This window comes from Lates calcarifer, linkage group LG1 (assembly GCF_001640805.2).
Source record: "Lates calcarifer isolate ASB-BC8 linkage group LG1, TLL_Latcal_v3, whole genome shotgun sequence".
NCBI lineage: Eukaryota > Metazoa > Chordata > Actinopteri > Centropomidae > Lates > Lates calcarifer.
Window position 1 is genome coordinate 20,093,202 of NC_066833.1, and position 24,950 is coordinate 20,118,151.

At 41.2% G+C, this 24,950-nt stretch overlaps 2 protein-coding genes across 2 annotated transcripts; one reads left to right on the forward strand and one right to left on the reverse strand.

Moving 5' to 3' along the window:
• Window positions 1–5,481: 5,481 nt before the first annotated feature.
• On the forward strand, window positions 5,482–17,509 carry LOC108901021 (collagen alpha-2(VI) chain-like). Its single transcript, XM_018702343.2, is given in 30 exon segments — window positions 5,482–5,778; window positions 7,497–7,613; window positions 7,878–8,488; window positions 8,601–8,621; window positions 8,779–8,844; window positions 8,951–9,004; window positions 9,098–9,142; window positions 9,262–9,288; window positions 9,387–9,413; window positions 9,518–9,562; window positions 9,651–9,704; window positions 9,895–9,957; window positions 11,999–12,061; window positions 12,147–12,200; window positions 12,298–12,333; window positions 12,429–12,491; window positions 13,005–13,067; window positions 13,344–13,406; window positions 13,532–13,594; window positions 13,682–13,732; window positions 13,812–13,910; window positions 14,894–14,956; window positions 15,071–15,106; window positions 15,186–15,231; window positions 15,355–15,506; window positions 15,994–16,317; window positions 16,319–16,451; window positions 16,541–16,579; window positions 16,666–16,844; window positions 16,846–17,509. Coding segments are annotated over 29 exon segments (3,066 nt in total). The 5' UTR covers window positions 5,482–5,778; window positions 7,497–7,510; the 3' UTR covers window positions 17,269–17,509.
• On the reverse strand, window positions 17,450–24,223 carry xrcc5 (X-ray repair complementing defective repair in Chinese hamster cells 5). Its single transcript, XM_018702348.2, is given in 22 exon segments — window positions 17,450–17,948; window positions 18,109–18,184; window positions 18,302–18,369; window positions 18,572–18,668; window positions 18,941–19,050; window positions 19,211–19,280; window positions 19,420–19,510; window positions 19,630–19,826; window positions 20,026–20,156; window positions 20,845–20,935; window positions 21,034–21,132; window positions 21,134–21,172; window positions 21,267–21,329; window positions 21,436–21,548; window positions 21,642–21,780; window positions 21,966–22,080; window positions 22,239–22,418; window positions 22,598–22,720; window positions 22,807–22,855; window positions 23,280–23,463; window positions 23,575–23,688; window positions 24,030–24,223. Coding segments are annotated over 21 exon segments (2,157 nt in total). The 5' UTR covers window positions 24,045–24,223; the 3' UTR covers window positions 17,450–17,948; window positions 18,109–18,115.
• Between the last annotated feature and the right edge of the window lie 727 nt (window positions 24,224–24,950).

Sequence of the window (24,950 nt, forward strand, 5' to 3'; positions counted from 1 at the left end):
ACCAGGTTGGACACCTACTTTATATAAAGTATATACAGAGATAGTGGGAAATGCAGCTGTTGTATGTAAGGTAGCAAAATTTCGAATAGGGCAACAGTTGTTTGTTATATTAGATGGTGTAGGTGATGTTCTGATGCCGTGCAAAAATTCAGAATCATCAGGACTGATGGACAGTTTTTAAAACCTAAGTTGTTTTTCTGTGCACTTTAATGGGGACTTTTTTGTTGCAGCATTTTCTTCTCACACATCATTATGTGATTTTGTTGCAATTATGCAATTATGAGAATGCATTTGCTCTTTTTGAAACACCTTCTCTCTAAGCAAGGCCCTCTACACTACAGTGTTTCTAAGAATGCATTTGAACAATGGAGAAAAACTGTAAAAGGACAGTCATCAACCAGTCTGCTTAATTGCTTCTGCCAGTGTCTTCACACATAAAACAAGCCTCTGCTCCAAAGCATTGGGGTGTCACTTGCAGTCCATTAGACACATATTCATGTTCATATTTGGCTCACAAAGCCAGTGATTTTCCCCATCTCTTGGCTCTCAGATTCAGATATGCTCTTTGATTTTTCTTCACATCTCCTGTTTCATGTCCATGAAAGATCAGTTTTATCCCAGGGGACACCAGGATCTCTAAAGCATGTTGTGGGAGGGAAGAGACACTGGTAAAAACATGCTCATAGCTGGTTGGGGATGGTGGTGGTGGTGGGGGTTTATCGATGTTACCCATTTTTTTCCATGATTTGAAGAAACTCTCGTTTGGATGCAGTCTCCCTAAAAAAACATTTTGACGCACATATTATCCTACCACTATTATCTTACTGTTAACATTGCCACAAGCCAAAACCGATCATAGTGTGAAACATTTTTCAGAAGCTCTGCCTTTGAGCCTTTTCCAACATGCATTACATTAAATCACATCATTAGCTTAAAATACATCTAATATGAATGTTCTGACATTAATTTAAATGATGCAGTTTTTTTTCATTCCTGCAGGTTTTTGCAGTGCAGCTCCTCTAATCAATATTTCCGTATTGAAGGATGAGAATGTATTCCACACATAGTGGATTCCCCTGTCGAAAAGTATAACCATGAAGTACACTGCTTAGAAGTGCATGCTCTCTGTTCGGCCTTTAGTATTATTTCTAATTAGCCACCATTTTAACTGGTAGATGTGCTGTTTGTGCAACCCTGCTATCCCTCATCATAATCAAATGCCAGGAGTACAGTATCTGCACAGAATCAGGTAGCGCCCTGATTTTCTGCTGAATTATTTAAGCCATGAAGTGCTGATATCAATGGGAGGGAGCTGCCGTGTAGAACCAACTTGCAAAGAGCTGCGAGGTTGCAGAGAGTTCACTGTGAATCTGCTTGGCTCAGTTCTCTTCACACCTTGTCTCTTTGAATATACAGGCACACACACACCTAGCTTTGATAAAACTCAACTTGGAGAGAAAAAAACCCCATACAGATAGGAATTTATTACCTGAATGTCCTCTTTTAGGATTAATGTTAGTCACATGTCTCCAGCAGTTTAAATATTTAATTGTACTCTGTTGCACATGTAGAGATCCTGTGCTGTGGCAGAGTTTACTTAAATATGAGTTCTCTCATGAAACTCATCAATCAGATTTTCTATCCAATTTCAAAGCTGTTAACATTTCTAATACTCCATCTTAAGCAATTAATTGAGGCATTTTTGCAAAAGCATGAATGTGTTAAATTCATATGAACCAGGTGATTTCAGATGGGTTGTCTTCTTCCTGGTTTGTGTTCAGTGTAATAAAACCATTGTACACATTGCTTTCATCTGCAGAAAATTGACCCAAAAAGGAATTTTGCAGACTATATAGAACGCTGAACCTTTGAAACTGAGTAAATTGCACACAGTTAATGTGCTTTTCAAGCAGGTCATCTGATGTCTGAATCACATGGGCAGAACATGCCACATTCACTCCCAGCATCTCCTGCTACCTTGGAAAATGAAAAGGAGCATTTTGAAGAGCTGCTCTTTAAAATGAAATAAATGAGAGGTATTATAGAAGAACTGACAGTCTGTGACAATGCAAGGAGAAATTGCAGGAGAGGCAGCCTTAACACTTAATGTCAAATTCTTCTTTTTTTTATACATCCCTCCTTTTTTTTTTTACCTACTTGCTCCTGTTGAGGATCAGAGACCACTGGAGCCTAATGCTGCATTCGCTGAGTAAATCAACACAGATAAACAGACGTATGGAAAGGTTAGAGGGTCCAGTTTAGCTGATCTGCATGTTTTTGGTCTGTGGGAGGAAACCTAAACATACACACAGGAAGGAAGATTCTCTAAATGAAATGTGGAGCTGATGGTTCACACCCAGGACTCTCTCGCTGTGAGATTACTACTGAACCATCACCATGCCTCCATTAGGGGACTTTCACTATGTAAAAAACCACTCAGATCATTACTTTATCTTTCATTATGTTTAAATAGACTTTTACGAGAGTGGAACCAATGGATAAGATGAAAGGCACTTCACTTGTCAAAAATAACCATCAGGAATAGAAATGAATCTCACTGACGTGTTTTTGCAGCTTGTGTTCTCCCCCTGGTGGCTCAGTCATGTACTGCTTGTGAGGACTTTGCTAAAGTACACCAAGTGTATAACCAGTTTGACCTTGAGAATTTGAGATGTGGCCAGCAGTTTAAAAGTCTGAAACCAGGCAGCTCTCTGTATGCACTTTCAACACCACTTTGCAAGCTGCTTTGACGCAATTACAACTGCGAGAAGGTGTTTCATGTCTTTCTCAAGGTTACTTTGCACGTGACATATGACAGTTGCAAGGCTGAAGCTTTTCACCACTTGGCAAGGGAATGATTAAGTCTCTGTAAACAGTTAAGATGCAGCCAGCAGTGACAGATTTCACCTGTCTGTGTGAAACCATGGTAACATCCAGTATATGAAATCATTAGGGGTTAAAAGTAACTTCAAGTATAATTTGAAGGCACTTGTACTTTTCTTGAGTATTTCCGCAACACAACAACTGTACACTTCTACCACACATTACTTCAGAGGGGATAATTGTACTTATTTATCCATACATTTGACAGTTGTCCAGGTACTAGGAACCTAAAACACACACCTTTACCACTCTCAGGAAATACTGACCGGAAATGAAGCAGATGAAAAGTCTCTTCAAAGTATCATTTAATCCGCCCAACTATAAAAAGTAGCTCCACCGACCCTCTCCAACATGTCATCTATATATTGTAACATTATAGTACTGAAGTATTTCTACTAAGTATTTCTACTTAAAGCCACAACACTGTATAAAGGATTGATTTTTGTAATTTATTGACAATATTCTAAGCCATTATACACGTCCAGAGACAGAGACTATGTCAGAGATAGAAAGATAAAGTTCTAGACTTATTTCTGTTCATAAACTGTAATATATATGAGCTCCCTTAATATTCAGTATTCAACAGTGGACTGGATGTTACCAAATATGTTGATATCTGTAATCAGCATACATACCCACGTCTAATATTGTCATTAATGTTCCTTTGTACCTAATCTTGCAAACTTGCTCCTCGTCTCATGATGCACAGCCTCTCTGCCTGTAAATATTCATCTGGATGCAGCGGATGTTTTCAAAAAGAGCGTTGCCCTCAGATTGCCTGCCTCTCTCCTAATCGCTCACTTGCTCATTCAGCATCTCTTCAGAAACGCGCCCCCCACCCTTCACGCACACATGCGCTTGGGTGCTCTGTAATCAGCAGCAGCGCCCTGCGAGCAGGTCAATGGCAGTGTCGCTGCATTTCTTTAATTGAGCCCCTGATGAGGGACTTCCTGAGCTCCCTCCCTCTGAATGTCGATAAACAGACAGCCTCACACAGTGGTGCGTTCCTGCTGGTAGTCACACACACAGTGTCAGACTACAGCTTATGTGACCTGATTAAAAGACATCTCTAAAACTAGGGCACATGCATCTACATGTCCATGGCTCCCTTGTTTTATTTATTAATGACTGGGAGCAGTTTTATAGTATCTGGACATATTTATTGAGTTAAATCTGGCTCAACTGTACCATTATATCCCTCCCAGATTCAGTAGCATCCTAGCCAGTAAATCCTGCTCGCTGAAAAAAAAATGTCAGCCTTCACACCCAATTTATGTATGTCAGAGACTTTTATGTTTGTTTTTGTTTTTAATCGAGGAGAATTTTTGCCCTGTACTTGCAGATGAAAGGTTTAGATTTTAATGGTAATGGAGACCTGGTATTTCCAAGCAAGTATGCATAGCTGCATCCCCAAAGTAATGTGCATGATTTAAGAACTAGATAAACAATTAGTGGTTTATGTGAGGACCAGGTCTTCTCATCCACTCTGTAGTATCCTTACATGCTCTCGACTCCAAGCTTGCAGCTAACTTTCTCCTGACAACCCCCCAACCCCCTGTTTAATTCCTTAACAGCATAGATAATGTGAACATACAACAATTACAGTAGGTGGTGGTTACACAAATTGTGACTGTAAACCTCTTTAGCAAACTACTGTATGACTAAGCTGCACCAATGCATCCCAGTGTGAAAACATGAGTCATCTTAAAGACGGGAGCCCTTGATCAGCTGTAGGAAAACTTACACACTCTGTCAGCGCCACTCACAACGTTCTCACCAGAGCATATCTGTACCTGCTTTAAAGCAGAGCGTTAAAGCTCCAGTAATCAGGACCACTGAGTGACCTCGCCGCAGCTACCGCAGAGAGGACACTTCCCTGTCCTTCTTTCATTAAAAAATGAATAAAGTTATAGAGGCATGAAAAGACAGAGAGGTCATCTGTAATCATCTAAGAAGAAAAAAAAAACATCCTTCAAGAAACAATGAAAAATTGACTGGTAGGGAGAATTAAGCTCGTGCTGAAGCGTGCATAGTGACATCAAGTGCAGAGGGCCAACATGTGCTTTTTTCCCCCTTTCAATATTCTAATTTATTTAGAAATAAACTAAATGAAATTTAATTTGTTTTACTTTAAGTTCAAAATAAAACTGTAACATTTAGAGTGGTATCTGAATGGTATATGACTGTATATATACAAGGAGTGAGAGGGAGAAACAAACTGCAACCACTGCAAATGTTTGGTATTTTGGTTTAGAATGATTAAAATAATATATCAGTTATTAAAATAGCTGTAGACTCTGTCAATCGACTAATCGACTACTCGAACAAGCGCCTCAAAATATAAGTTTTGGATAGTTGCAGCAGTTAAATTCCTACATGACATCTCGCATGGTGTATAGTCTTGAAACATAAACAGGCTGTGAGTGTGTGCAGCTCTCTCCATGTAAGGATATGGAGCGATGAGGTTGATGTGTTTGTAAAGCTACTCTTTGGAGAGAATCAGTCTGTGACACTCAGATTTATTCTGTCAAATCAGGCAGATAAATAAGACTGCTGCGGCGTGTTTTGTTTACACTAAGTCACTTAATCCTCCGGAGTTTCTTCTGAGTTTTGGAGACGGTGCTGTCCAGCTGCTATTTCACCGAGCAGACGGTCATCTAAACATCGGTTGAAAAGACCCCCACCCCCTACCCCGCGCGCACATGTGGGCGCGCCCAAGCCTCGTTTTAGAATAAAACGTTTGGTCTAGGACCTGACCCTGACTGAGGCCGCCGAGGAGCGGAAGTTTTAGGATTGAGATGACTATCTGTAGTTTACAGTCCCTGGAAATTGCTTGAATTTCCTGACCGTCTGAAGTCGCAGCTTGGATCTTAGATTCTCAGCACTTCTTCTGCGGTGAGTACACTTTATTTTAACCTTTTAAAAATTAGGTTCGATGTGGTGTGGTGTGTGGTGTCAGCTTAAAATATCAAATCTTTAGTCGTCTGTTAATCTCATGACTTGAAAGTGTTTGTTGTTGTTGTTGTTTTTGGAAGAAAAACATCAGTACTGTAGTACGAGGTGTGAAAGTATTCAGGGTAGGCCAGTGGGTGTTAATGTGGACTTCTAATGGAAGATGAGCTGTCATGTACAAGTAGAATAAAGATTGTTCAGAGTGGTGTTATATTGTCATATATGGTAGTGCTGGACCACAGTTATTGATGCATTGTACTCCACAGTATTTTAATGTCGTGGCTGGTCGAGGTGGAGGTAACTATTTTATGTGCTGTTGGGGGGTTAAATCTGTATTGCATCGTTTTTAGATGATCATATATTTTGGATGAAGAGTTACAAAGTATTAACTCATCTGTTAAATGAAGTAGAGTGAAGTATATAGTGACAAAAAATGGGAATACTTGAAATGATTGGGTGAAGTTCAAATACTTAATACAGATCAGTAGTTAAGCACAGGACTTAAAGGATAACTGTTACTTTTGAACCTGGGTTTTAGTTTAGCTTCCCGTGTTTTTGGGTCTAAATGTTGAAAGGGACAGAAATCTTTGGTGTGGTGCCGCACTTAACAGGAACAGTGAAACCTACAAATGCGAACAGCTGCCGCGATATAATCCAGTGAGCAATTGTCCGAGTCAAAGGACGTCCACTAAAGTGCTTGTTTTTGCCACTGAGAGGGTTGGATTTTGTCTGACATCATTATGAACAGGGTTCCTACAGTGAAAAACCTTTTTAACCCCAGATATAGCTATATATCACTACCAGACTCCATCGACAAAAACAGTAATTTTATTGAGCAGAACACAGGAGCTGCTGGAATGCGGCTGCCTCGATCACATAGTTAATTATATGAATATTATTGTGTGACTTTCAGTGGTGGAAGGAGTATTCAGATCCTTGGCATGAGTTAAAGTACCATACAGTTGTGCAAGGTAAAAGTAAGACCCAGTTTCAAAAATACTGGAGTTATCCTTTAAGTAAATGTGTTCAGTGACAAGAGCACAGCTCCTCTTGGATTTGATTTCCTTCAACAAAACCTGATCCATCTGTTGTTTCTCCCAACGTTTTGATATTCTTGACAGGAAATAGTTTGGGAACCCCTGCTGTGGATGGAGGTTTCACTAAACCATTAGTTCAAGCTGTGTTTTATCCATTTTCTCTTTGCTAATGTCGGGTTAAGGGAATATTCCACAAGTATTTCTCACCCACAGCACACGCCATTGTCTTATCAGCTCACACCAAACACTGTAACTCTTCTCTTAGGTTATTTCCTTACACAAAGTCTCTCTGTTGTCTCCCTTGTGTTTTGGGGTTCTTGACACAAAATAGTTTGGGACCCCCCCCCCCGCCTTGGATTTCAGTTTCACTAAACAGGTGGGATGCAGCAACCAGCATTTTCATCCCAGCTACAATTTAAATTATTGTCCTCTTTTTCCACACAGTGCGCTATTTCACTGACGTTGTTTAAAACAACGATAAACATTCCTAAGCTCTGCGGAGACGCCTTCTGTGAAGACTCACTCGTTTGACAGCTATTTCCTGCATTTGTAAGGGAGCTTTTGGAATTAAAAGTAAGCTTTGACAACTGTGCTATCCACTCCTCTCTGTCTTGTATTTTTTAGGGGTTGCAGGAGAAATGGGGATGATTTCAGGGCTCATTTTTCTGTGCATGCTCCAATCTGCAATCACTCGGACAGATCCATTCCCACCTGCCCCCATAAGACCTGAAGGTTGTGAGAGTGAGTTCCATCAGTTACTGTCCAGTTCACTTACAATTATGATGTCATTTTTGGATTTGCCGTATAAGAGATAAGCCTTTTTGTGTACGTGGTGGAAGAAATACTCAAATACAAGTAAAAGTCAGGCATTTACAATATCACTTGAGTAAAAGTAAGGAAGTAGTGGCAACAACGATGTACTCAAGTATCAAATGTAAATTTGTGTCAAGGCAACAAACCACGCGGTTAACGTATTTACACTTTATTCACTCTTCTCTCCTGCAGCCGGGATAATCGACTGTCCCATCAAGGTGTTTTTCACCATCGACACCTCAGAGACCATCGCTTTGCAGGAGTCCCCGCCTGGTAGCCTGGTGAAAAAAATCCAAGAGTTCACTAAGATCTTTGCCCAGAGGCTGGATGATGAGGAGTACAAAGGCCAAGTCCATATCACCTGGTCCATAGGAGGCCTGCATTTCTCCCAGACCCAGGTGGTCTTCTGTGATTTAACAACCAGGGAGACCTTCATCAGGAACATCACTAACATCAAATACCTGGGCAAAGGCACCTACACCGACTGCGCTTTGAAACAGATGGCCTCCAAACTGACCCGGCACCACTGGGACACGAAGGTCGTCCTCTTCTCTGTGGTCATCACTGATGGTCACGTGACAGGAAGTCCATGTGGGGGGATAAAGGTGATGGCGGAAAGTGCCAGGGACAAAGGGATCCAGATTTTCTCAGTGGCAGCGTCCAGAATGATCGATGAAATAGGGATGAGAGAGATCGCCAGCTCTCCCATTGAACTTTACCGTGACGACTACATAGTCGTGGACACTCTCAGTGGGAAACCAGAAATAAAGACTGATTCTATTGATCGTATCATAAAAGCCATGGTAATCTAAAATGTTTTCCCCTTTCTTGCCTTGAATGCTCCTATTTTGATTCTGATTTTGTTACAATGTCACTATCAGGTACTTTTCACTTACTGCTGTCTTTTCTTTGCAGAAATATCAAGCATATTTACAGGTAAGAAAGATTATGTGTATACTATTGTCAAGACTAGTGTTTAAAAAAGAGTTTTGGATACATTTCTGCTTTTAGTAAGCACCAAATCTCTCGTCTCCTTTGTTTTCATGTATTACCACATTTAATATTGTTCCTCTTTTCCTCTGTGATCTTGTAGTGTTACCAACAAAAATGCCTCGAGACTCCTGGGCCACCTGGTCCAAAAGGGCCTCCAGGTCTAAAAGTGAGTAATGACAAACCAAATCAAAAGTATATAAATGATGTATGTATATTTCTGCTTGTAACAAATATTGTTATGTGAAATTGTCAATATTGCTTTTTAATTATAGGGTACAAAAGGAGCCAGCGGTCAACCTGGGCCAAAAGGTGCAAAGGGTAGACAGGTGGGTAGAAATTTTATTTACAGGAACTTAATAATTATATTTAAAACTCCTGTGTAATCATCTTAATACTGAATGTAATTTACTGTATTTCAGGGTGACCCTGGGATTGAAGGTCCAATCGGACGACCTGGTCCAAAGGTTTGCTCAAGCTGATGATTTGTTGTGCTATGTAGTTATCCAAGGTGTCTCTTTTTTTTTCTTCTACTTTTTTATTTGAATCACAATAACATGTCATGTCCTTCTGTGCTTTTGAATAGGGAGAGTCTGGTTTGAAAGGTGACAAGGTGAGAGCTAAATGTGGTTATATATCCTGCTTTTCTGTTTATTCTGTCAAATTGAAATAAGTTTTACTTGGATTAATGGGTCTGTTTTATCTCATCAGGGTGAAACTGGAACAATAGGCGCAAAGGTAATTTTTTTTAATGTGACGCTTCCATACACATTTCCTTTTTTTATCCCACTGTACCCAACACTGTCAACTGTGTTTAATCTTCTGTCTTCACCGACACTCAGGGTGTGGCAGGAGTACCTGGCAGGAATGGAACTGATGGACAGAAGGTGAGTCTTCATAAGACAGAGCAAAACGTCATGACTCTTACATGCTCAGCAGAGTGATATGATATGACTGTCTCTGTCAAATCTTCAGGGTAAAATGGGACGAATCGGAGCTCCTGGTTGCAAAGGTGATCCAGGTGACAAGGTGAGTCTAATAGAAAGTTTATTATTGGAGAGATCATTAATAAGTTCAATTCTATTCTAATCATTTCATTAAATCATATTTATTTAGTGCACATGGCTGGTTAATTTTACATTCTATCAGCTACAGAGCTATAAAGACTAGTTTACTGGTCTACTGAACAACTGAATGATTTTGTTTCTGTCCTTTAAAGGGACCAGATGGCTACCACGGAGAAGTTGGTGAAACCGGGCCACGTGGTGACAAAGGAGAAAAGGTCTGTATTAAATCAAAATAATCTTCTCTTTCCCTTTAAATTAATTGAACAAAAAAAAAAAAAAATTGGCTATGCTAGGGCTCTAGATTTGGCACACTGCTGACAGTGTTTCTGGGCGTTTGTTTTAGTTCATCAGTTCAACACTTTGGTTCAGATTAAAATTTAACCATAATTGGATTTATCTGCATCCAAATCATGACCAAATACCGCTACAGCTAAAAAAAAAAGCAAAAGTTTTGGAGCAACTCGTTTTAGATGGCATATCACAGAGTCTTGAATACTCTCATCATCCATTTCTAATGTAGCTTGGCAGTTAGAACAGCAGTTAGAGCAGCTGAGCAATGCACTCTGCCAGGAAAACTGTTTTTCTGAGGACAGATAGCCTGGTTCAAGACCTCTGAAAAAAGTTCAAGTGTCATGCTCATTGATTTCTGTTTTCATGGTTGGACAAGAAGAGACCAGTCAAACGTTTAAAGGCTAATGGGGAAATCATTTCCATGTGTTTGAGCTACAAAAATGGCAAGTGTCGATGTCAATGCAGCTACACAAGTCATTGTAAGTTGACTTACAGGAGTGACAATTTTTAAATAAAAATATTTCTGCATTCAACATGAAAATGTTAACTGCTCATAGCTAGCACTAATGCAGCATCTGTATCAACCGAAAATGATATTGATACTGCAGATAGGTCGCTCACTGGGGATTGGTTAAGGCAAAATAAAACTATTCTCAAACAGGAAATGCCAGCATTCAGTCTTACTATCAGGCTAAATCAAACAAGGCAGCTTTTTTATTGTGAGGCGACATTGTAAGTTAGTGACCAAACATGCGTCCTTTGCATGCACACCTCTCTGAGGAGAAGTCAGATTAGCCAAACGCCACACACCTGTGTGATCTGGATGTCAGGATAGACACAACAGGCTTCATTCAAACGGTAACTGACCAAAAAGTAGATTTTCAGTGGCAGTGAATGAGAGGTCTCTCTACCAGTGAAGGGTAAGATTTCCAAATTTGTTAACTCCTGAAGGTTAGAGTATGAGAGAGAAGGCTTGTGTGAACATTTTGGCATGTGATATATGTATGAGTGTAAAAACAGAAGGACTGAGAGCAGTTTTATTTTTTCACTGTCTTCAAAGACAGTTTCTCCCTCTCTAGCTTTCTCATAGACAAACACTGGAGCAAAAAATCTAAAGGGAAAAAAACTAATTCTCATAAAGTATTAACAAGGTTTGTGGGACCAGTTAGTGAGATTAAGTGAGATTACCATGCTAACATTAACATTATATTGACTGTTGAATTCATACGTTCATAAACAGGAAAACCTTCCCTCTATTCAAATGTTGGTGTGTTTTTGCATTATTTCAAAATATCATACCAGCTAAATTAGCTTTTTATTGTCTAACAAGTAAACACAAACAGTGTATACCTACATTTTATTCAGCTAAATTGACTATAAGAGTTCATCTAGGATTTTATTTAGATTAAAACTGTGAACAAAATAGGCTTTCTGGCCATTTACCCACTTAATAGTTTTGTTTTGTTTTGTTTTGTTTTTCTCACCAAATGGGAGATATAGCTGTCATTCTTACAGCCTGAATAGTGTGACATGGACATCAGCCGAGGTGACAAATATGGCCTAGACCGACACTGAGTTAAGTGTGAGCTGAGGCTGGGATGTTTTAAAATGGCCACAGCACAGAGTATAAGCTTTGGATGTATTCTATAGACACAGTGTTCCACAATGGCACCCTTTTCATTTCAATCAATGTTTTTCTCATCCAGGGTTTCTCAGGCTTTCAAATCCTGCACCCACGTATGAACTGATGCCTGGCTGACTGCCCACACATAATAACACAACAGCTTTTACTGGCTTTTAAATGTATATTCAACCTTACGGTTCAGTTTCTAAGGAAATTCTTCAGAAGAGATTCTTTATATTTATTTCCACTAATAGCAAAAACTGTCTCTCCATCCAGTGGGGTTGTAGATGTGTTAAATGTACATTAATGTTTTCAGTGATGTATCTCTATTTGCTGTTTAGGGTGACGATGGCCACCCTGGAAAGTCGGGGCCCCCTGGTCCGGAGGGTGACCAAGGACCAAAGGTAACCTTCAAATTAAGACACAACATAAAATATCATCCAAAAGTGGAGGTTTTCTTTACCAGTCACTCACCTCTTTGTTCTGCAGGGTGAAAGAGGAAATCCAGGAATTCCAGGACCACCGGGACAAAAGGGATCTCCGGTACAGAAGACACTCTCTCTTCATTAAAATTATTTCTGTCATACTGGAAATTGCTGTTACAAAGCTGACTCTGAAATAAAACTATTAACTTTTGCAGGGAGCTCCAGGTGGACCTGGACCACCAGGTGAAGAGGTATTTCAAACTCTTTTATTTGTGAAATACAGCATTTGCTCTTTTGAGAATTTGTCATAGTTAATCATCAATTATTTTCACATAAATGTTAACAGGGAAGAAGAGGAGACCCTGGAATAAAGGGAGCACAAGGGCCTGATGGGTTAAAAGGAGAGAAGGTAAGTTCAATGCTCAGAGAAAGCTACATATATATTTTGAGTTTTGTTTTTGTAGCAGATTTTTAAAAATCTATTGCAAGCTGCTTTGTTTTTAAAACCCATCCTGGCAAATGCAATTCTGCAGAATTTTATCCCAAAAGTGACTCAACTCACTGTGAGTGTTAAAAATAAAAACACTTTTTAAAAAATGAGGGAAAGAGAGCTGGTCTGAAAGCCAAGTAACAACTTCTTTTAAAAGTCTGACAAATCACAGTGGATTCTGTTGACTTTACCAGAGGTTTCAACATCGCGAGACAAGTCCCATGAGTTTCATATCTCTCTGCAGACTCTTCCACAGAAAGATCACTAACACTTCCGAGCCCAGAATAATCTGTCTCTATGTTGCTACTGGACATTTCCTGACCAGATTCTCAGGAAAATCAAATCAATGCCTCTCAGTTCCAGTATTTTGTGTATATTGGTTGATGATTAATGGTGTGATGCAAAATCCTGACACATTAATTTATTTTTAAGGGAGAACGAGGGCCACAAGGAGGCAGAGGTCGGCCTGGGGAGGAGGGATTCAAGGGTGCAAAGGTGAGGGGGATTATGTTGTGGGTGGATTTTGGCGGGGCAGTGACTTCCTAAGAACTCAGAAAGACCTCCAGTGCTGGAATTAAGTCTCTGTGTACTGTGTATCCTGCCAAAACAGCCGGAGCTGAGTCTGTTGTCATAAAAACAAATTTTCCAGAGAAATTGTTCTGAATAACATTTGTCCAGTGCTATGTATTGCCAAACTCACATCAGCATGAGTCATTTTATGTGGGCTGAAGTGAAAGTGATGCTGTTTGTCTGTTACCCTCTCTCTCCCAGGGTGATCAAGGACTACCAGGCCCGAGGGGTCAGCCAGGAGAAGCAGGGGGCCCTGGAGCAAATGTGTGTTGTTCATAATCATCAACACCAACTGCCTTCTGTTTTGAGTGGATTCTTAACAAAACATCTGTGTGAAATATGCTGTGGACGATACACCTTTCAGTGAGTGTCATCTTCTGTGACTGCAGGGCACCAGGGGAAATCCAGGAGATCCTGGACCAAGGGGAGACACTGGACCCCCTGGACCAAAGGTGGGCAAGGAGTTCAACATTTGTAGTTGTCAAATTCAGCAAAGAAATTGCAGCATTTCATCGTGTCTTTTTTTCCCCCCTCTAAAGGGAGACAAAGGAAGAACAGGATTCAGCTACTCCGGGCCAAGAGGACCCACTGTATGGTTTTCTGTTTACCTCATGAAATTCGTGCATGCGTTCAATGTCTTTATTTGAGTCTAAAGCAACTCTGTTTTAGGGCGACAAAGGTAACCCAGGCAGGAGAGGACCCAGGGGGGGCAGAGGTGATTGTGGTGCCAAAGGAGAACCTGGAAACAAAGGTCCAACAGGAGATCCTGTAAGATTGATAAATCTACCAACCAAACAAATAAATTCACAATACAAGGAAAGAAGCGTATGTTGTTGTGGTGCATCAGGGAATACCTCTATACATGCAGCCCTGAAAATGTGCACTGTGCATAATGCTCAGCCTCAAAGACTTTAAACGGTAGATTCATTTTAAAGATATGTCTGAAATTTCTACCACCACAAACCTCAACACCAATGTCTCATTCCAAAAACAATGTCCCAGGTATTCAGGATAATGCAGACCTCCCCGGGGACTGTATTCACTCAAGTCTTAAGTAGAGGTTTTTCCTGAGGAGTGGGGTCATTGATTCTGAAAAGAGACATTCCTATTCATGAGGTGCTTTCTCTTCCATTAATGAAGTTTTATTCACCTCCAATGTTTTGATTGAAGAACTGAAAACACCTACATGCTGAGGTTAAAGGGCAACTTTGTCGATTTTGAACCAGCTTTGTATCAATACGGTAAATGTAAATGAGCAATGTTTACCTTCCCTCCATGTTGTCTGCACCCAGGGCACGCCGCTCGTTCCCAGATGACATGTTTTGTATCATCCAGCAGACTTGTGCCAGCTCTGGGGCTGTTGTTTTTGAATGACAAAAAATGCATATTTTTTATTGTTCAAACGGCAGGCCTGGAGCTGGCAAAAGTCAGCTGCGTGGGGAGCTCTGTGTGCAGGCATCCTGAGCTGGTGGGGTTTGATGTCTCTTGATACCATATGTAACCCATCATCAAGACTGAACTGCTTATAGCACAGTTAAAATGTTTTGGCATTGATTCATGGTGCCTCTGGGTGGGTAGTTCTTAGGAAGCACTTCATAAAACATAGTGAAAGAAATGAAAGACAGAGATTGGCATGTTCTGAAGTCTTGTGGAGTAAAAGCAATATTTACATGTTATTGTGGTTAACCAGAGGCGTGCAGAGAAGTTTGATGAAAACTAATCACTTCCAATGAAAAATGTGTTCTTTTTAGGGTAAGCCAGGTGAGCCGGGTGAGCCAGGAGAGAGAGGACCTAGGGGAAATCCTGGACCTGATGTAAGCAACAGCAGAAATTACTCAAATAATGACTTGACCACGCATTCAAACTTGAGATCCAATTTAATTTCTCTCTCTTTGCGTCTGTGTGAATGTGTGTGTGCATGCACGCAGGGGGATCCTGGACCAATGGGTGATCCTGGGCTCACTGTGAGTAAACATTACGGATTTGTTAATACGTGTATGTCCCTGGCTGTATTGCATCTAACCTGCATACCTGCCACTACAGGACTGTGATGTCATGACTTACATCAGGGAGACATGTGGTTGCTGTGGTAAGCAAATATCCTCGCCATCATACACACATGCAGTGTGAGTGCTGAGTTAATGAATCAAACACAGTTTTACTGTTAAGTGTCTTTCAGCGTAGTGAAACCTGTTTGTGTCTTTTGTCCCAGACTGTGAGAAGCGCTGTGGAGCTCTGGACATTGTATTTGTAATTGATAGCTCAGAGAGCGTTGGGCTGACAAACTTCACCCTGGAAAAGAACTTTGTTATCAACACCATCAACAGGCTGGGCTCTATGGCCAGCGACCCTGCGTCACCAACCTGGTACGGTCGAGCAAGAACTAAGCACAGACGTCCCCTGCAAATCCTTTTGCAGACATAGTTTCAAGTGACAAGAAGAAAAGGTTGCCATAAAAGATTAAACATTTCCAAAGACTGAATCACTTAATCCACCACTGAATATACTGTTACAGCCAAAACTATTTGGAAAGGCCCCTCTATCTTGGCCTAGTGCTCTTCATTAACACTGACTGTAGAGTAACAGTAAAGTACAGATAGTCACTGTGTATTTTCAGTAGTATTACCAGTCAATATTTCATCTTAATACTGTAAACTCTGTAAATTCTCATTCAGACTGAGCCATGACATCAGAAATATTCTCTGAAATCTCATCTATACCTGAACATTTAAACATGGTTTTGGTTTTGGTCTCAGAATTTGTTGACAATTGGAAAAATTTAGAATAGCCAGCCTCATTCTTTTAAAACTGCATTTGTAAAAGCTCTGCCTGATATGTCTTTCCTCTTCTAGGCACAAGAGTCGGAGTTGTACAGTACAGTCACAACGGGACATTTGAGGCCATTCATCTCGATGACCCAAACATAAACTCCATGTCTGCCTTTAAGACGGCAGTGAAGAATCTAAAGTGGATTGCTGGGGGCACCTTCACACCATCGGCTCTAAAGTTTGCCTATGATACCCTCATCAGGGACAGCAAGAGAGCTCGAGCACGAGTATCCGTGGTGGTGATCACAGATGGCCGCTATGACTCGCGTGATGATGAGGATCTGCTCAATTATCTTTGTAGGGACAGCAATGTGGTGGTGAATGCCATTGGGGTTGGTGATATGTTTGCAGAAGACACAGGACAATGAGGTCCTGGGGTCGATAGCGTGCAACAACAAGGGCCGTGTGTCTGGTTTGATGCGTTATGCTGACTTGGTAGCTGAGGACTTCATAGAAAAAATGGAGACTGTGCTCTGTCCAGGTAAGCCTGTATCAGTACACCCAGCAGGATGGGAAACTAGGCCCTCCTGGCCATTTGTCTAACCTATGTCCATTGTATTTCCCTTACAGAGCCAGTGATTATGTGCCCTGATCTCCCCTGTAAAACTGGTAGGTGTTGGGTCATAGCTAGACTCTACGTTCAGTATTTTAAAGGAGGACAGCTCAATGAGTGATTTTTTTTTTTCTTCTTACAGAACCTGATGTAGCTCCATGTGTCCAGCGGCCAGTGGATGTGGTATTTCTACTAGATGGCTCAGAGCGCCTCGGGATGAGGAACTTCCAGCATGTCCGTGAATTTGTGAGCAATGTGGCAGACAGACTGGGACTAGCCCGGGGCAGGGCTGATCGTATGCGAGCGCGCCTAGCACTAGCTAGAGTTTGGCAAGGAGGATGAGCACAGCCTAGCCTTCCCTCTAACACATGACCGTGCTGTCATCACTGACGGCATAGCACGCTTATCTTACCTAGATTCCTCCTCAAGTGTGGGGCCTGCCATCATCCACGCCATCAACAACATCTTGGGTAAAGGGAATGCTCGCCAGACGAGACGCTTTGCAGAGATTTTATTTGTTTTCATCACAGATGGAATCACTGACAGTAAGGTCCTGGAGGAGGCAGTTGGAGCGATGCGTGGGGCACAGGTTGTCTCCACAGTGATAGCCCCTGGAAATGACGTTGACCAAGAAGTCCTTACGAAGCTGGCTATGAATGACCAGGAAGCCATCTTTAAAGTAAAAGACTTCTCTGATCTGTCCCGGTCTGGTTTGTTTGACCGTTTCATTCAGTGGGTATGTTAAAGAGAACCCATGCTCATATGGACCTGAAGATCATACTGGTGCTACTGCTGTTTATCTAGCACATTAAACATCAGTTACTGTTTTACTATGATTCTATTATGCACTGTACAATTTTCAAATCATCACGGCAACACTATTCATCCACAGTATTTTTTCATACAAAAAAAGTATGTAAAGTAAGTTTTGTTCTTCAGACATTTAGCTTTATTGACCAAAGATAATAAATTTGCAGTTTGTTGGACACTGAAGTGCTGTCTTCTGTTATGTCCCAAAGGTACCTCATCCTCATAAATCTGGATATTTAAAACATTCACTGTATCCAACATTACTGCACATTATCATGGAATGATAACAAGACACTGATAAAAAATTTCCACTTAACTTCCAGATTAAGACATTTCAAACAAAATGCATCTAAAGCCTTCAGCATAGTTTTGTGGATTCTAAAGACACTACTGGTGTAAACATCACTTAAGTCAAACCCTGTTCTGCACAGTATTTAATGCACTTACTTCAACATCAACACTAGTTACAAAGTGTCAGGAGTCACCAAGTGGGAGGCAGAACAATGGACGGCTGAGTTGATTTGGTTTGGTCAGGCTGAATGATAGCATTCTTCTCATTTTTCTGCATCTCCACTGCAGTCACTCCCATTGCCTCCCTTCTTACATCATGTCCAGCTGCACAGGAAGAGGGGGAAAAAAAAGTAAGACTGGAGAGTTTATATCAGGAGGTCTCAATAGGCCAGGCACATTATCAGACTGAAACATATCCTGCAAATATACAGGAAGCGGCTTTAACATGACTTTGGGGCACAAAAACATTCAAAGGAACGCTTACCAAGTCATCAACATCTCCTGTATCTTCCAGCTGGTGGTGCAGCCGCTTCCTCTTTTTTCTCCTCAGCAACCAAAAACTGAGGACAAAGCCAGCCTCAGTCAGTAATATGAACAGTCTCAAGATTACCTTAATTTTAAATAGTCAGTTGCTCATTCCTAAACATTAAAGACATGGGAGTTTTCCTTTAACTTACCTGTTTAGCTTCAATTCTGGACACCGTACTTCCCTCAACCTCGTCCTTGCTGATCAGAGTTATGGCATCTGTCAATCAAACGGCAACAATTAAGTTCACAAACACTCAACTCTCTTAGCAAACGGTCTGCAGGGCATTTTTAAGTGTCAGCCAGCTCCCGTACTTGTGTTATTTATCTTGTACTCAAGAAAAACTATGCAAAAATTTCATCTCAAGGGAGGAATGATTTGAGAGAAATCCTGCAGTCCCAAGTAAAGAGGCTTATCGTACCTTGAACAAGCAGGTCCCAGAAGACCTCAAGCCCTCTGTTTGGGATGCTCCTTTTCAGGGACTGGAGGTAGCTATTGTACAGATCAGCATTTCCCTGCTGAATTACAGAGAGAGATGAAACCCTCAAAATCCATTTATGAGTCTCCTAAAAGCTCACATCTACATGCAGACACATAAGTACACTTGTACAAGAGCTGGCCTCGGTTCAAGCCATGAGAGATGAAACAGACTCGCTATAATCTCTTAAAGTTTACTCCTCGCACATTGACATTTTAAAATTATTTCACAGAGACGCCTGAATAGAAACCCCCACATCATTATGTATTTTCTCAAATGGAAGATAGTGAGTGTGTTTTTTTTTTTTTTTACCTCAATGGACTGCTCCCTAAAAGCCTGGATACAGGTGATGCTTTTCATGTAGTATTGTGTGTTCTTGTTGCTAAGCAACTGCTCTATCCTGTGAGTCAGTTGCTGACAGACTGGGAAGGACACGGAGGTCACCACAACCAAACAAAGAGATAAACACAATTACAAGGACTGAACATGAGTCACAACAGTTTGTTTTTTTTTTAAACACAACCAGACAAAATGTTTATCAGCCGAACTCGCCAGAAAAAAAGATGGAAAAGTGGACCTCACCCTCTCCAAATGGACGGCTCTTCTGTTTGATCAGAATGCGGAAGTCTCGGGCTGGATCCACGCTTCCCACCTGTTTAAGTGTTTAATATTAGTCAGGGCTGAAGTGAAATGGAAATTTTTAAGTAAGCCTGTTCAAACAAGTGGTGAAATACTTTATTTGAAATAGATTCTTTTTTATAGACAGTGGTTCTGTATTATCTGATCCTCACCGAAGTAACAGAACCTTCCGCGATGTCAGCCAGGTTATACTCCTCCTCTTCTTCATCTCCTTTTGCCTTCTTGGCATCTGGTTCCTCAGAGCTATAAATCACGAAGGGGTTAGTTAGAATACTGTTGATAGTATTAGAAACTCTTATTTTTGTACTCATACACACAATTATTGTTACAATAACAATGATAAACAGACTTGTCTTACTTACTCTTTGCCAAAAAGCTGAGCACTAGTCTTCACTTTCTTTTTTTTCTCTACTTCTGTGAGTGGAAATGTCTTCCTCATCTCCTCCAGTGGAGCTTGGCAACGTTCACTAATGACCTCAGGGCGCTCAAGAGCAGCCTTCAGCCACGGCTCCATGGGGGGAAGAGGGGTACCGGGGCTTACTGCTCGATGATGTAGACACTGAAAGAAAGATTGGGTGTAAGAGGATGGATGGATTGGATGGTGACTGAGAAAGAATTCATTCTGGTTTGGTATCAACAGGGATCTGGTGAATCTCTAGTAAGGCAGATGAAAGCTTTTTCAGTTTCTGACTTTTGCCATCTGCCCCAACTCAGAGGAGCAGTGTTATATGTCTGAAATACAAACTGTGCTGCAGTACCTGGAAGTGCCTCTGGAAGGCAGGGTTGGGCAACTGGTGGACCTTGAACATATCTACTTGTTCTCCATTCTCATTTTCCTCCACCAACATCATGGAGTCAATGAGAGAGTCCACAGCAGACAGCTGGGTGTCTAAAGAAATCACACATCAGTTACTCAACAATACATTCAAGTCTATTCCCCCATGTCTCACTCAAGTCTTCTGACTTGTGTTATCTTAACACAGATACACAGTGTCAGTGATGCATACCATCAGAAAGCCCAGCAAATATTCTTAGTTGTAGTTGCAAAGTCATCTGGCAGTGGTGGTACAGTGATAAAGGAGTAAATGTCTGAGGCACTTTTACTTAGTAATTAACACATTTTGAAGGGAAATACAGAACTTATTACTCCACAACATTTATTTTATATATTTATACAGATAGAATTACAAATTTATAGTAGTATAAAGTATAAAGTATATAAAGTAACTTCTTCCACAAGTGCCAGTCAGTATCAGTCCTGCAGTTCTGGCAGATGTGTGCCATCTGCAGGCAACAAAAGTGGTAGTGCAGTGTTGAACTGCAGCAGCATTTACTCTCTGTGCCCGTAGGGCGGCAGTGTGGAGATGTTTACATCAGCAGGTCTTGACAGCTGTTGTGGGGGATTGGTCTGTCCCTGATGCAGAGAATCTGTTGCCCGTTAAGCATGTGTGTGCAAATTTGTGAGTGAGTTACAAGGCCCTTCCACGAGGTGCTTCATATTTAGAAAGAACTTGTGTGTGAAGTCCTCCATCAAGAGAGTTACTGTTTTGAATAAACATGACATGCAGAAACAGTACCTGAGGGAGTGAACTTTTTGTTGTTTTCAAGAGAAGGGAATGTAAACTGTCTGAGGTCCTCTGTGAATGGCAGCTGGACGTACAACAGACACTATGGAGAGCAAAAGATGAACCGTTGCCTCTGCATTATTTCATACATTTTCAGTGAATGAACTTGAAAACAGCATGTTTAGGAATCTATAATATCACCTCATAGTCCTGCTTGATACAAGGGAAAGCTGCTCCCACTTGAGGGTTGCTGCGTCGGTCATAGGCGTAACGCACAATGGCCACCATTTTGAGTTCATGCCAGCGCCCGGATGACGGCCGACAGGGCCACTCCTGCATGCTGCTCAGACACAACACAGAAATAGACACAAGCGTTACGTGACTTTCGTTAAGTAGCCACAAGCAGCAGTATATCCAGGTCTATTTATTCTCACCTCATCATCTTTGGGAGCAAATATCTTGATGACCTGATTTCCAATGAACTGATGACGATGTACCTGCAGGCACATGGTAAAAAAGAAACAATATGTAAATAAAGTTTGATTTGTTTTACCTGAATAATTTTTGTCATGTTCAATCACGCCATCATAAAAAGTACAATACCAGGCTCTGTTTGGTGAAGCCTAGAACTGCAAAGCACTTCCCATCATGTGTGTATTTCATCTGCTCTTGATCCACTTTGGAGAAGGGAACAATGTCACTTCCATAACGAAAACCTGTGTATAGAAAAGAAGTGAGCTTAAAAGACAAACGATGTCAGTGTGATTTCACTGGGTGCTGAGGAGTAATAACACAAACAATTTTCCGACCTTGAATGGTATCATCCTTTTGCACCTCCGTCTCGTTGTCATCGTCCAGACAATAGACAGTCTCTCTCTTCAAGTCCTCTCTTTTATTGGTTTGAGCGTCGACTGATATCCACAACTTCTTCAGCTTCTCTTCTGTCACCTGTTGGATATGATGGGTGCCATTTGCAAATGAGGAAAAACCTGATCTGATTTTAAAAACAAAAACAATTAACCAGACTTGAAAACTAGCGTTATGGCTGCATGTAGACTGCATTCAATTAAGAAATGTAATAAGCATACATATAACAGCACATATTCATCCAGTGTACTTCACAGTCAGCTTACAGCTTTGTACCCAACGATACGGATGGACAGAGAGCTTCCAATAGTCAGCTGACAGGGCCAGGACATCGGTCTCCTCTCGATGCGTTTGAACATGCACAGCTGCTCGATTGCATTCCTACAGCAGGAGCGAAGCGCACAGATAGACATTAAATAAGAACATTAACAACTTTTAAATGTAGAAAGAGTCATTGTGATTCAAAGACATAACAAGAAAAAAGTTAAAGTAAGAGATGACAGTCATCATTCAGTGTTGAATAAGGGTCCGTCTCTTACGTGAATGTATAAATTTGATCCAGGCCGTCCTCCTCGTCCAGGCTCAGCATGATGTGTTTCATCATGTCCATGCTATTCTTCTGCTCCCTGGAGAGACCTTTGCCCATGCCAGGGTGACTGGGGCCTCTTCTGTCTGCATCCCCTCCACCCTCCTCATCCTCCTCCACAGGGAAAGGCAAACTGGCGGTGCAAACATTCACAGTCAAAGCCAGGGTAAAGAAAACAAACAGCATAAAGGATCATAAAAGTGACCAAATATCAGTAATAAATGAATAAAGTATTTTCAAAATACCAACTATCACATACAGCAATAAATATAACTTTTGAAATTACACATTGTTGAAATGCTTGAACCTTACAAGAACTGCAAGGTGATGCCATCTTTTTTCAGGTTTTCAATAATAACATCCAGGTGGTCTGCACTAGCACCCGTGTTGAGGTCAGTCAGAAGGACAATGTTGAGACGATCGTACTTCTTCCCTCTGAAACGAAACATAATCTCAGTCACGCTACAGAACAACAGGCCATTCATTCAGCACAGCGGAGTTAGTTACAGGCAGCTTCTTACTTAGTTTCTCTCTGTAGGAGATCCATGCAGACAACAAGAGCATCCAGCCCTGTTGAACAGTAGTTAAGGAGATAATATTTTCTTACATAACATCTGGGAACATCGGGCTCTGTATGGCACCTGTTAGCCTTTGCACTGGGCTTACAGTTATTTCACAGTACTAACTGAATTTGGTTACTGTGAAAGGAAATTGATTTTAGATCAATGTGTTACAACTCAACAGTTAAGAAAGGCTGTCACAGATGCACTCAAAAATATCTTGTCAGATCTTTATATGTTGTTTGTTGTGGTAAATATTCACTTCCTAATCTATTCTTGGAGCTTGTGACCAAAGTCCTGTTCTTAGGACACATTAGTATTGACGCTTAAGGAATTTCTATTTGCTGAGTATGGCCATTGGATAGCCAGACAAGAGGACCTTTCATTAAAAAAAAAAATTACCACAAATATTTTAGTATTAGGCAAAAGGATACAATCTGCTTGCTGACTCTCTGGGTGGATCTGATTCTGAATTTCCTCTAGAAGCTCAAAATCTGGCATCATTAGGTGGCGGTGGATGGTGATGTTCTGGTATTGGCCGTCCTGGTCCAGAGGGTTTTTGGTGGAATCTGTGCCGAACAGAACTAAAGCCAGTTCATCCTTTGTCTCAGCAAAAACCTGTCAGCAGACAAAAGAAGGCGTCCATTGGATATTAAACATGACAGAGAACACCTGATGTGATAATTGGGGTTTTGGTTTGTTCCTTGTTTAATAAATGTGCAATTGTACCTGACGCTGGACAAACTTCTGGATGACTTTTTTGGCAAGTTCAAAGGGAGGCTCCTCACCCGGGGCAGAGTTGGACATGGAGAACCCCACATCCATGCACAGCACCAGTGCTGACTACAGAGAACAAACAGTGCATTGATACAGTTCAAGTTTTAATTCAGGGCGACTTGTTTGGTCCAAAACATTAGAGGTCAAACAGACAAGAAAGCGTCCTAAGTTTTCATTCAGAGACCATTTGCTCTCACGTTATTACTGGGTTTGTATACATTCATTACGGGGCGTGACAACCTCTGTCTGACAGTGTCAACATGTCTCAACATGTCGCTCACTCGTCTGAAGTTCAATGAACTGTTTCTAACGTCTGCTAAACGCCTATTAAACAAACACGTTACTTATCAATCCTGTTAATGGTGATAAGGTAATTTCTTTAAGAAATGTAAGAGAAAGTAACTTACTTTTGCTCCTGCCATCTTCTCTTTTCCCTCTTCTAAAGATCGAGTGTCACTCTGTTATGGCTCCGGACAGAAACTGCGACCGCTTCAAACGAAGTTCTCAGTGAGAATTGTTCCGCAGTTGTCTCAGGAAGTTTCATACCGATCTATACAGTCGGTTACCAAGATGTAGTGGACCAGTGTTGAGCTGTGATAACGTTATTCCTGGTATGCTTGAGTCCCTGGTCTGCAATAATAAGATGTAGACCAAACGCCCACTAGTGTTTCATATGGCACCGTGCAAAGACTGAAATTATACATGATGCAAATCGACTGCCACCTTTTTTCTCAGCCAGGCAATTGATGGAACGAACCCACGTATATTTTCTTTTACTGCAAAAGAATGAAATAAAAAGTCCAACAATTACAAAGCAAACCAAAATAGAATGCAAATCTTTTTACGTGGTGCTGGTTATTATTATCTTTATTGAGGCTAGTTATCTTTAGACGTAGTCGCTCTAAAATGGTTGTCAAAATTACCACTGTTAAATATTGCTGACATTGCGCCTGTAGGGAAACATGGTCTAACAATCTTTTAAAGTTTTATGAGGCACTAAACGATTTCTGTATGGTGAAAGTTTTGGTTTTTACGACCCTCCATGATCCTTAAATGCAGCAGCGCCTGCGCTCTCCAACCATAAGAGGGTGACGTCAGACGCCGAAATTCGCACACCATGGCGACCTCAACACACGGTGTCGGTCGCTTCATGGCGGGGTCGAAATTTAAACCCCGGGGGCTTTAAGGCTAAATTGCCCTTGTCAGAAATGTTCGGGAAAAGTAAAGAGACACCGGGACGATCGCGTCCAACGACAGGAGGAGCTCGGAAACTCATTGAGAAAGGTTAGTAAAGCCTCTAAGTTAGCCGCGAGTTAGTGTAGTCATAC